We start from the raw sequence: 12,235 nt of genomic DNA on the forward strand, positions 1-12,235 counted from the left end.
TTCCTGCCAGACTCCCTTTCCAGAGAGTGCTGAGGAGGCACCGTATCCCTGGGTGTCATTGGCTTTGGAATGTGCATTCCAGCTGTTCTGTAAAGACTCTGCTCTGGCTTTGCTTCACCTCTCTCCTGAGAAATCAGGATAATATCAGCATCAAAACATGTTTTTCAGGACTTTAGTAACAAGTGTGTGACTTTCAAGTCAGGTTTTAAGGTTTTATTTCCTTTTTTTCCTGTCAGAGGACCTTGCAGACAGCATTTTGCTGGTGAGTTTATAGATGGAAAATCACAAGTCAAAGCTGAAGTTCTTTGGGATCCATCCCCCAGGCTGGTGAAATACATCCACCCGCAGTGCAGACATTCAGAGTGGAAATAGATCACTTTGGGCTGAGTTTTTGTTTTTTAAGGGAGGTTATTAGCATGCAAGTGGTAGGAGGAAGCTGAGAACTCGTCTGTCTGTGCACATGTTCCTCGTTCCTGGTGCACACAAGATGCTTTGGTTCTGCTGCAGCCATTTTCCACAGTGGGTTAAAATAAAATGGTGTGGGTTTGCATTGCCCCAGCCAGAAGCTGAGGGCAGGGAGAGGATGTTATGTCCCATTTTAAAATGGGAGAGTACTGGAAATCTCTCTCTGCTACCACTTTCACTCCTTGCTTCTGATGGGTCTCACTATTTGTTCACTGCTCTGCAAGGTCTTGTTTTTCCTCTCTCAGTTTATTATTTTTAAGAATCAGGTACCCAAGGTAGATTTTTTTTTTTTGTTTGTTCTCTGATATTATCTGCAACTTTATTTTACAGCTTTTCAATTTGGGGGCTTAGGATGTCAGGATGCCAAATCCCTGTTGCTGTTTTTATTGAAGGACAGGAAAGTGTTTTGCAGGGAAGTGCCAGCAATGTTTCTGTTGAACACCACGGTCCCAGTGCCATCCTTTGTTTTGTGCTCTGCAGATCCGAAACGAGCTGGAGAAACACATGAACTGCAACTTGAAGGAATTCAAGGAATTTATAGACAATGAAATGCTGCTAATCCTGGGTCAGATGGACAAACCGTCTCTGATTTTTGATCATTTATACCTGGTAAGTGTTGAGTTCCAGCAGAGCTGGGCTGTGCTGCATCCAATCCTTTGCCACTAGATGGTACTCCAGGCAAAACCAGGCACTGCCTCTGGAACAAAGGCTTCCTGGAGATGAACTCAGTTGTGCCCATTGGGTCTTTTTGTTGTTGTTCTGGAGAGAATCAGAGGAAGTGCCCGTGTTTGAGGGCAAAATCTCCTTTTTAAGCAGTTTTAAGCTTTCTGTTGTGAAGGTGAGGGGAATCCAAGGAGTAAACACCTCCAGAGCTTTCAGGATTTGCCTCAGTTCTCATGTGTGGCATGACTGGGATCACAGGTATAATCACTTTCTTCCCCTGCACTGTTTATCCCTGTGTTAAAAAATCCAGAGTGGCCAGAGACAGTGATTTGGGATGAGCTCAGTCACACACTGGCCTAGAACTAACTCTGTAAGTGAGTTGTCTCCTTGTCCCCTCCTCCAGCAGGTCCCTGCCCAGGACAGGACACCTGCTGATGGCATTTTTCTGTCTCAGAGGCCTTTTCCAACATTTCAGTTGGCAGTTCAGGAGGAAGGCTGGGGCTGAGGGATTGCAGAACCTGAGGGGAAGGGGCTGCTTTGGGGCTCCTTGGAAACGTGTGCTTGTGGCTGTTGCAGGGCTCCGAGTGGAACGCCTCCAACCTCGAGGAGCTGCAGGGCTCGGGGTGAGTACAGCTCCTCCCAGGCACCAGCCCTTAAACCCTCCAGCTGTTTGCCTGTAACTCCCACCCAGCACTCTGGAGAGAGTGTTTGTAGCTTTAGGGGTGATTCTCATTCTCAGTCATGTGGTAGCTTAGTGCCAACACCTTGGTCGAGAAATCTCTCCAACCTTACTTTAAATGGAGTGAAAATAACAAAACTTGTCATTTGTGAGGTCCATCGGGATCTCCATCCCCCCAGTGTGTGCCATCCCTAGTGTTGTGTCAGGTGGGAATTCCTGCAGGCTGCAGAGGAGCAAAGGTTACAGCACTGAGGAATAAACTCCACGTAAAGGAGCAGAGCTGCCTGTGGATGAGCCAGTTCCCCTTCTCCTGCCCAGACAGGCAGCTCAGGGTGTCTCACCACGCTCATCACCACGGGGCTGCTTCACCCCATTTACTGCAACACTTTTTGGACAAGGGAGAGTTTTGCATATGAATATTTGCAGCTCACCCAAGGCCTGCACCAACCTTGGTGTGAGGAACTGAAAACTGTTTCTCAGCAATGTGGCTGGAAATGTGTCATTTGGAGTCCTTTGGAACAGATGTCTGGACATCTTGGGACAAGTAAATCAAGCAGGGCGTTAATAATTTTGTTCTGCTTGGGGAAATGCAGTGTCTGAAGTCAAACCTGGGCAAATTCTGAGACAAATATCCTGTGTCCTTGATTTGTCTGAATGATAGGAGGTGATAAATGAATGTGCAATTGGTTCTCCTCAGGTACATTGTCATCCCTGCTGTAATATTGGGCAGGAATCAAGAGATAACATGTGACTCTCATGATTTTGGTCGTGAAGAAGAGAAAGGGGTGGGTTTGCAGCTAAAACCTGCAGTTGGAAGTGGTGATTCCTGGGTTCTGTTTCCAGATGATTCACTTGCAGCCGATGCCCTTTTCTTCCTTCAGGATCCCCTGTGGCACAGCCAGGACTTTCTGGTTGGGTTACACCGACTCAGATAAAATACGTGGGATAAAATAAACTTCTCCCTCCTGTGCCCAGGGTGTTTGGGTGCTTTGTGTGGTGCTGATGGTGAGGGGTGGGTGAATGACCACCTGTGCTGCTGGGTGTCCCAGGGCTTTTGGATTAGGGCTGTAGATAAAACCTTATGGCGTGTGTTGGGTAAGATTTCCTGGATCCACAGTGTCCCTCAGTTGCTCTTCTTGGCCATGGCAGCTGATCCTGTGTCTCCTGTTCCCCCCAGCATTGACTACATCCTGAACGTCACCCGCGAGATCGACAACTTCTTCCCCGGGTTGTTTGCGTACCACAACATCCGCGTGTACGACGAGGAGACCACGGACCTGCTGGCACACTGGAACGAGGCCTACCACTTCATCAACAAGGCCAAGTGAGTGCCTGGGACCCCTGGCTTTGTGTGGGGGCACATCCGAGCCACCCTCCGTGTCTCATCCCGCGTGGAGCTGGGCCCTCCCAAAGCCACACGTCTGCTTTGTGCCAGGAGTTCTGTGTCCCTGGAACTCCCCTGTGCCTTGTCTCTTCCTGTGCTGGCATTAACCTGTTCCTTGCCTGTCACTTTTATTACTGCTTTGTTTTGCTTCCAAAAGGAAACGAGGATGTTTCCTCTTCTGGAGAAGTTCTGGAGCTGCTCCAGCACGTGTCAGTGTGCAGCCTGCCCCAGCTGTCCCTGCAGACAGATGGTGACAGAGCCCATCAAACACTGCTCGGCCATTACACTCCTCCTTTTCCTGCTGTATCCAAAGACTTGGGTGGGCAGGAAGCTTCCTGGTGGTCTCTGAAATGAATGAGACTGCCCTTTTCTACCTCGCAGCTTTTCTGGACGAGAACTCTTCTCATGGCCCCTGTGATCCAGCGTGTCGGGGTGGGCAGGAGCGGGAAGCGCTGTCCCTCCTCCGTGTGGAGGGTAACAGACCCATAAGCAGAGATATGGGACTGATTCTCTTGTCTGTCCTCGTGCAGGAAGAACCACTCCAAGTGCCTGGTGCACTGCAAGATGGGGGTGAGCCGCTCGGCGTCCACGGTCATTGCCTACGCCATGAAGGAGTTCGGCTGGTCCCTGGAGAAGGCCTACAACTACGTGAAGCAGAAGCGCAGCATCGCCCGGCCCAACGCCGGCTTCATGCGGCAGCTGCTGGAGTACGAGGGAATTCTGGATGCCAGGCAAGCCTGGGGACAGGTGGGAAGGCGGCTTGTGGAAAGTAAAGGAGCTAATTGTGGGGAGCACCACAAAGAATTGATCCGTCTCCCTGCGGTTCTGTCGGTGTCATGCCCACAGACACGGGCAGAGTGTGCAGGGGCTGTAGCCTGAAGGGTCCCTTTGGAAGGGCAGGGCAGAATCCTGGGATAATCATGTTGTTCCTAAACCTTTCCTGTGCCAGGCTCCCTGGATGGAAAATAGCTGGGAGAGCTGCTGTGGTGTAATTCAGTGAGGGTTTCTCTGCGCATGGGAGGCACGTTTGGATTTCTCAGCAGCCAGTGCTGCTCAGCACATTGTTTGTGCTTTATGAGGCAGAACTCATGTGAGCTCAGCCGTGTCAGAGGTTCTGTGCCAATCCCAGGGCTCTGTCACTGAAGGGCTGCAGTATTTATCTAATAAGGGAAGAGGAGGGAAATCTGTCCCTCTGGATCAGCAGGAGCTGTGCCATGGCACGTGCAGAGGGGTCGGGTTGGAGTGTTTTGCTCTGCTGGGGGTTCTGTGCCCTGAGGGGTCTCCCAAGGGCTGATCCCATCACAGCGGCACATGAGGCACTGCTCTGAGCCTGCCGTGGGGTGGGCAGGTGGGGGGACAGATCCTGATGCTGAAGGTGGTTTTTCCAAATGGGACTTTAGGTCTGGACCCAGCCCTTCGGTTCTGGGCTGTGGAGAGGGAGGGGAGCTCGTGGCACTTCTGCAGCTCCGGGACAGTCACTCGTGTCCTTGTCCTCTCCCCAGCAAGCAGCGCCACAACAAGCTGTGGAAGCAGCAGGCGGAGAGCAACCTGCCGCAGCACACCGACGGCACCACGGGCTCGGGAGACTTCCTGCTGGAGAGCTTGGACATCGACCTGGAAAACCGCCTGGCTGACCTGGACATGCCTTCCCAGTCGGGATACCTGGACAACCGCGCCGGCACCGACGGGCCCGGGGGCTTCGACTACTGCTTCCGGCGCCTCTCAGACACGCTGCTGGAGAACAAGGTTCCCGGGGACAGGGAGGGCTTTTTCCACGTGGAGCAGCTGGAGCGGGATGCGTTGGTGGGACAGCCCCCATCTGCACTGCCACAGGGGAGGCTGCTGGAGATGGGAAAGGCCCCGGAGAGAGCGGAGCCGCCGGCAGAGCTGGGCAGCTGCTGCGAGAGGGAGGCGAAGAGGAAAATGGACTTCAGCCCCAGGAAGGGAAGGATGGCCCTCGGGGAGCCAGGGGAGGACGGTGTCAGGGAGGAGAATCCCATGGAGAAGTGGAAGCGGCGTTTGTCCATGCACAAGGAGGAGAGCAGGCTCAATAGGGAGAACCTGAATAACAACAACAGCAAAAGGAGTTGCCCAGAGGATTTTGAGGTGCGTATGGAGGTGACATGGAGGTGATTGGCATGGCTGACTCTGCTGCAAGTGAAACTGCTCTTCTCATCCTCATAGCCCAGTTTCATTTGACTTGGATAAAGCCTTTCATTCCATGATGAGCTTCTTCCCTTTCGAAGTGCTTCTGACCAGGGCTTTGCTTGCCCGAGCTGTGGATTTAGATGCCAGGAGTGCACACGTGAGTGCCCTGTAAAGTGCTTTGGGCAGTTGCTTGCATGACCCTCGCTTGGCACGGTAGGTATTCCTTGGAGACACTGTCTGCTGGGAAAGCACATGGCTTTAGCTCCTGCTGCAGGGCCTGAGGTGGAAATGTTTGTTGTTTCAGAGCTGCTTGGCTGTAAATACACCCTGTGCTGGTCGCTGGTGTGTGTTCTGTGCCCACTGATCTGCCCCTGTTTTCTCTCCTGCAGCACGACGCTGTGTTTGGGATCCTCAGCAAGGTGAAGCCTCCCTACCAGTCCTGCACTGACTGCATGTACTCCTCAGCTGGGCTGTCCCCCGACCCCTTTGGGGAGCAGTGTGAGAAGCTGAACCCTGCGCGGCGCAGCACCACCATCTGCACGCAGCCAGCCCTCCTGTCCCACCTCCACTCCAACCTGCTGGACCACCTGCCCGCCAGGGCACATCCAGAGCAGGCAATCAGAACTAAACATAGCGAGGCTGCACTTCCCATGGTGCCGGGAGCCAGGACTTTGGAGGCTGGCACGTGCAGGTCACTGGATCAGCACTGCAGTGTTCTGGAGAGAGGAAAAGATGCGCCAAAAACCCCGGAGAAAACTCTGCTGCCCAGGAGAAACTCCCACTGTGACAGGAGCCTCCTTCAAGCTCAGGTGGTGAGGGAGGAGTCTCTGGCCAAGAAGGACACCAGACCTACCAAGGACCCGAAGTACCTGTTGTTCAGCAAAGACTTGGACAAGCCAAGCGCCAACAGCTACTTGATGCAGCACCAGGAGTCGCTGATCCAGCTGCAGAAGGCGGGGTTGGTCAGGAAGCACACCAAGGAGCTGGAGCGGCTCAAGAGCCTGCCCTCGGACGCCTCGGCACTGCTCCGGGACAGGGTGGGCTCCAGCATCGTGGAGGAAAGCGAGGACATGATGTCCCACCCCGGCCTCGTGCCCCTCCTGGCACCGGCCCCGATGGTGCTCGGAGACGCGGAGAACAACATGGAGAGGCTGGAGGTGAAACGCATCCTGGAGGGGGTCTCCCAGAGAACCTCCACGCCGGCCGTGTGCCGCCTGGAGCACACGAGCAGCTTCACCAAGGACTTCCTGAAGACCATCTGCTACACCCCGTCCTCGTCCCGCAGCTCCAACCTGACGCGCAGCTCCAGCAGCGACAGCATCCACAGCGTGCGGGGCAAGCCCGGGCTGGTGAAGCAGCGCACGCAGGAGATCGAGACGCGGCTGCGCCTGGCCGGCCTCACCGTGTCCTCGCCCCTCAAAAGGTCCAATTCCCTCGCCAAACTGGGCTGTCTTAACCTGTCCTCCGACGACTTGTCGAGTGACGTGGACGTGTCCACTGTAACAGACTCCAAAGAGGCCGTTTCCAGCGAGTGCTCCGTGTTCTGTGAGCCACAGCCCTCCCTGAGCGGCACGGACGGCCCCTCCAAACCGGGGCTGAAGGCGGCGGGAGGGAACTTGAAGAGCGTGCTTTGGATGGGCAAAAGTTGATGCTTCCTGTGGAGGGGAGGAGGGGGCTGGATTTTGGGGGGGGGGGTGTTACAGCATTTATTCATTGCACCGATGCAGTTTTATCATCTGACTTGCAGCAGTTCATCCAATGCCACCTCTTCGTCCCCTCCCTGTGCTCCGAGAGGGGGGCAAAAAGAACCACGATGGGGCACGTGAAGGGCACAAGGGAAATCAAATGTGTTGCATGGCTTGGAGGAGGCCTTGGTGTGTGACTTGCCTGTTGTCCTGCAGGATGCTCTTCCTAGTACTGTTTGCCAAGTGTAATAACGTGGATTTGTGTGTGGTTATGGATAGATATTTGTATCTCTATCTATATCTAAAATGCTGAAATGTTCTGTTTCAAAGACTCAGAATAATTATTCATGACTTCTTTTTTTTACAGAGCAAACACAAGGCTCTGAACAGGGCACTTGTGGGAAATCCTTAAGATGGTGACACGCACACTACCTCTGTTCCCGCTGGCTTTTTGTCCTGCTTTGTTGGTTGAGTTTTTTATCCGAAAGGCTTTTCCCAGAATTCTTGCTGTTGTTTGAAGGAATTCCCTTGGTGTTGGCTGTAAAGGCCTGGAGGAGTGTGGACGTGGAGGCTGCCCTGGGGCTGTGGCTGGGAGGTGAAGGAGCTGTGTCTGTGGGGACAGTGGGACCGATGTGACCCCGGCTGTGTGGCTGTCCCAGGTGTTGTGTTTTTGGGGTGTTTTTGCTGTCCTTGTGGTCTGTGATGTCCCAGTGCTGACAGAGCCCGTGGAGCCCGTGATGTGATGCTGTGTTGGTGTCGTGGATCCTGTGTTGGGACCCTCTGTTGGCTGTGGGTGACAGGAGATGGCCAAGGAGGGTCAGCTCTGCTGAAATCCCAGGAAGTGACCGTGTCTTTTCTGATTGTTACTGTTGCTTTTGTAAAAGAGTTGCTGTGTCCTGGGTTTCCCAGCAGCCTGGGGAGCTGCTGGTGGAGTCCAGGGTGTTATTTACACCGGGTGTCGGGAGCCTGGGTGGCCCTGGAGTGAGGAGCCCAGCTGGACGTGTCCCAGCCCTCACAGGGCTGTGAAAGCCCCGTAAATCCTGCTGAGGGGGAGCAGTCAGACAGAAATACGTGTGTGCTCTGAGGAGAGGGGTGTTGGAGGTGAGGATGAGATCTCCTTCTGGAGGAAGGGGGGCAGCTGGGACTTGCCCGTGTACCCCCCAGGTCTGGCGTTACCACGTGCTCCCCCTTGTGCCGGGGCTGATGCTTGGATTGCAGCAGTGCCCCCATTCCATATGCATGTTTTTTTGGAATACTTTGGACAGCCAGCCTGGTCAAGAGCTGCTCTGTGCAAGCCCTGGCTGAATGCGGGGGGAAGACCTTGGGAAGTGTGCAGGGAACACTCCCCAAGTCTCAGTGCTCCCCGATTCCCATCTGAAGCCACATTGGCTGCTTGTGCCTTCAGGTGATACTTTGAAGCAGATTTGGGGGACAGAACAGATCTGAGAACTCAGTGGTGGATTTGCTCAACCAGGCTGTGAGTGTGAGCGCTCCCACATTTTAAAATCCCTGTGGAAAGGCTTTCTTCTTTCTTCAGCAACCAGTCTGAACTAGTTAATCCAAAATCCAGTGTCTTGAGGAAGGGAGCTGTGGATTTATCTGATCCTGAATGCCCAGAGTTCCCTCTTCTTCCCTTAAGCGTAAGATCTCACGCTTCTTTTGTGTGAGGACGTGTAGGGATGAGCAATCAGTAAATAAACTCCTGAGGGAGCCTGAATTTGATTTGCACTTGTTTCACCCCAGAGAGCTGGTGAGGAGCACGAGCTGCTCCAGGAGGGAAGTTGTGCAGGAGCCTCTTCAGGCCGAGGAACCGCAAGGTCGAGTTCAGGGCAGGATGAAACCCCTTCAGTGAGCCGGGAACACGGCATGGCCGGATCACTGCGAGCCATCGCCTAGGCTTGTGTCATCTTCATCCTGCTGTACACCCAGACTGGGATTTGGGAAGGGCAGATGGGAGGCCCCGGGGCTGTTGGGTGCCATGGGGCTCAGAGTGGCACCTGGGGGAGCCTCAGGGGCTCCTGCCCAGTGAACCCTCAGTGTCACCCCAGCAGGGTCACTTTTCTCTGTGCTGCCAACCCTTCCCATCCCTGTCTGGCCGAGGGAGGAGGCACAGGGTCGGATTTGAATAAGTTCAGAAGGTTCCATGAACTGCTGCGGGTGAACATGTGATTTCCTTCCTGTTTCTCGAGTGCCTGCCGAGTTCTGCCGCGTCCAGCCCACCATGTCCGACCCAACCCCCTCGTTCCAGGGCACAGCTCGGCTCCCTCCGCCTTCGCCTGCTGCTGCTCTCACTCAGCTCTTGCTGGATCAACCCTGCACTTCCCTCACTGGGCCCTGTGCTCCCTCGCTGTGTCACGGGATAGAGGCAGGATTTAGTGGGAGCTGGCCTGGAAGCTGCTGTGCCATTCCCAGGGGGTTGTAGCCAAACCTGCACCATGTGTGGTCCCGTTGGGTTTGTTGCATGAGAAGGTCGATGTGCTCATCCTCCCCACGTGTCCTTACAACAGAGTGCCTTACTCATAGTTTACAAACACTGTGTATCTGTTGAGCTGTTCAACTCTGCTGTTTGCTGTTCTTTGGGGAGTTTTTGGTGCTTTTGGTGTTTCTGGTGGCAGTGAGACCGTTCCCCTCCCTGCATCCCACCCACCCTGCCATCCCTGCCGAGCTCAGCACTGCTCACCTGCTACCACTTCCCTCTGGGTATGGCAGAACCAAAGGACAGCCGGGGGCTGCTCGGCTGCTCCTGGTGTCCCTGTTTATACCCATTTATCCCATTTATCTCATTTATCCCGTTTATCTATGCATTGCTGCCGAAACACGAGTGGGGTGTGCGGGGACACATCCCATCACCGGCTGCGCTTTGCTCGGCGGATCCAAACCCAATCCTGTCCTGCCAGGAATCCCGAAATGCACAAACCGGCACCTTATTCCCAGTCCAGGTGCTGTCGGTCCGTGTGGTGGCAGTGCCCGACCTCCTGGGGGTCCTTCCCGTGCAGGTGGGGTTTGGCTCGGCCGTGTCCCAGCAGGACCCGTCCTGGTCAGCCTGCGAGGAGGGGGGTGAGTAACGTGTAGCTGTTCCTGTGCATTGCTGTCCTCTGTGATAACAAGGGTCCTTTAATCCCATGGTATTTCTGAATCCCGGTTTTGTATTGGAATCGGCGGGATTTTTGTACTGTACGTCCGCGGGAGGGAATGATGCATCATGCACTTTTTTTTTTTTTACTTTTGTTTGTAAGAATGTCCTGAATATTTTATGTGCTTCTTGTGAGGAATAAAATAAAGGTTTTTTTTGTTTCTTTATGCAACGAGTTTTGCAGCTTTTTTTTTTTGGAGGTGGGCACTTCCCGATGCCGATTTGCCGGCTCCTCCCGTGCCTGGAGCTCAGGGCACGGAGTCAGGGGGTGAGTTCAGTGGCTGAGGTAACACAGCCCTGGGCTCGCTGCTGTGGGCTTGGGAGGGTTTGGATCCCCTCCACCTGAGGGTGTCCCTGGTGAAGAGGTGGATCTCAGTTGTGGGAGCAGCTCTGCCTTGGTGAGGGGAAGCACCAGGGGCTGGAACTGGCTCTGTCCTGCCCTGGTGGAGGACAGGGACCCTGGCACGGAGCACTTGGCTGGGGGTCGAGGCCTTCCTGGATTTGCCCATATGTGCTGACATGATGGCAGGGGAAGGAAAACAGCGGGACCGTGTGCCTATGTGTGTGTGCAGCTCGTACACCCTGGGGTTAATTCTCTCCAGTGCTGAGCCACGGCAGTGCTGGGAAGCTCGTGCTGAGCTGGGAGCCCTGGAGCTCTGGATGGGGAGACAGCAGCTTCCCACTGGTGTGTCTGAGGTCCTGGGGCAGAGCTTGTCCCTGAGTCAGTGCCATTTTGGGGTCAGTTTGCTGTTGGCCCATTTAACTCACACATCCCTTGGCTGGGTCACAAGACATCCCTCCCTGCTCAGCTTGGCTTCCCGAAGACGGAGCCTCCCCACGGAGCTGTTCCCAGCTCCCGAGGTGGGTGCAGGAGGTTGTGTGAGGGACACCACAGGCCAGGAGCACAGGATGGGCCGGAGGGTGGCTGGGCTGCCGGTGAGTCCCTGGGACTTTTCTTAGTCTTGTTTTGATTGAAAGTTGGTTCTTTTTGGAGCAGTTTGTTCCCTCCTGTTGTGATGTTGCTATGGCAAAACCAGGCAACATCTGGAGCAACACAACTTCCCTCTGGTGACCGTGGAGGGTTTATTTATAGCCCCGCTGGCGAGAGGAGATGCCTGAGCGTGGAGCTGCCCTGGGCAGGCCGTGGCAGGAGCAGCCTGGCACTAAGTGCCCTCCTGGTTGGGAACTGGGGTGGTGGGAAGGCACAGGTTCCTCCTGCCTGGAGGAGCTGCAGGTGGCACTGAGCGCTATCGGAAAGGAGCTGAGCGGTGTCTCCTCAAGGGCCCTCTGATGGGAAGAAATGGGTTTGCTGGCAGCGTTTCCCAGCTCTGTGTGGGGCTGGGTGCTGAGCAGATACTTTAATGATGTTTTTGGGCAAAAAGACGGGGTTTGGCTCATGAGCAGTACAGGTTGTGTGGCACACGCAGAAGGCACAGGAAGGACTCCCAGGGTTGCTGCTGCACTTGTCCAGCAGCAGTGACTGCAGCAGAGAAGCTGCTGCCCGGCAGTCGTTCTCCTGCAGCCTCAGGGCGATGTCTCCATGTCCCTTCCCTCTGGGCTGTGGCAGAACAGCTGCACTGGCCTCTGGAGAGGCGGAAATGTAAATATTTTCCTCAGCAGAAGCTGCAGGTTGATGGTGCCGAGGACAGAGGAGCCGGTTCCTGCAGCGGGCACAGCCCGGGCTGCGCTGCCGGCCGGGTTTGCTCCGGCCTCGTTGCACATTCCCTAAAAGTCTCTTCCTCTCTCAGTTTGAAGGATGGGGCAGTGGCAACGCTGCAGCAGCTGCCATTGCCTTTTATGCAGAGGGTTCAGGAGCAGAACCATCAGAGCCATGTCACAGTTCCGAGAGTTCACTGGAACACCCGGGGCAGGCCCAAAGACCCAGCTGTGCCTGTTCCACACCAACCCTGGGCTCTGTGACCCCCATACAGCTCCAATCAAACCCACCACGATACCCCCAAATCACGAGGGGTTGTGAGAAGCCTGGAGTGAATTTGGCTTTGCTGTGGGGAACTGATAGCTCGAGGGGAAACACCTGAATTATTGATCAGGTCATGGTGCCAACACTGAGTGAGTTC

The 12,235-nt window shown here is 54.7% G+C and overlaps 1 protein-coding gene across 3 annotated transcripts in view; it reads left to right on the forward strand.

Annotated features, from left to right (window-relative positions):
* The window catches only part of SSH1 (slingshot protein phosphatase 1), a 34,525-nt gene extending 24,201 nt beyond the window's left edge, over positions 1 to 10,324 (forward strand). For all 3 annotated transcript variants that reach the window (XM_050318479.1, XM_050318478.1, XM_050318481.1), the window contains 6 exons: positions 946 to 1,074; positions 1,705 to 1,751; positions 2,985 to 3,131; positions 3,722 to 3,922; positions 4,694 to 5,297; positions 5,729 to 10,324. In XM_050318479.1, the coding sequence (XP_050174436.1) occupies positions 946 to 1,074; positions 1,705 to 1,751; positions 2,985 to 3,131; positions 3,722 to 3,922; positions 4,694 to 5,297; positions 5,729 to 6,988 (2,388 nt within the window). In that variant the 3' untranslated portion in view covers positions 6,989 to 10,324. The remainder of the gene's footprint in view (positions 1 to 945; positions 1,075 to 1,704; positions 1,752 to 2,984; positions 3,132 to 3,721; positions 3,923 to 4,693; positions 5,298 to 5,728) is intronic.
* The last annotated feature ends 1,911 nt before the right edge of the window (positions 10,325 to 12,235 follow it).

This window comes from Myiozetetes cayanensis, unplaced genomic scaffold (genome assembly GCF_022539395.1).
Source record: "Myiozetetes cayanensis isolate MyiCay16 unplaced genomic scaffold, myiCay2020 scf21, whole genome shotgun sequence".
Taxonomy (NCBI): Eukaryota; Metazoa; Chordata; class Aves; order Passeriformes; family Tyrannidae; genus Myiozetetes; species Myiozetetes cayanensis.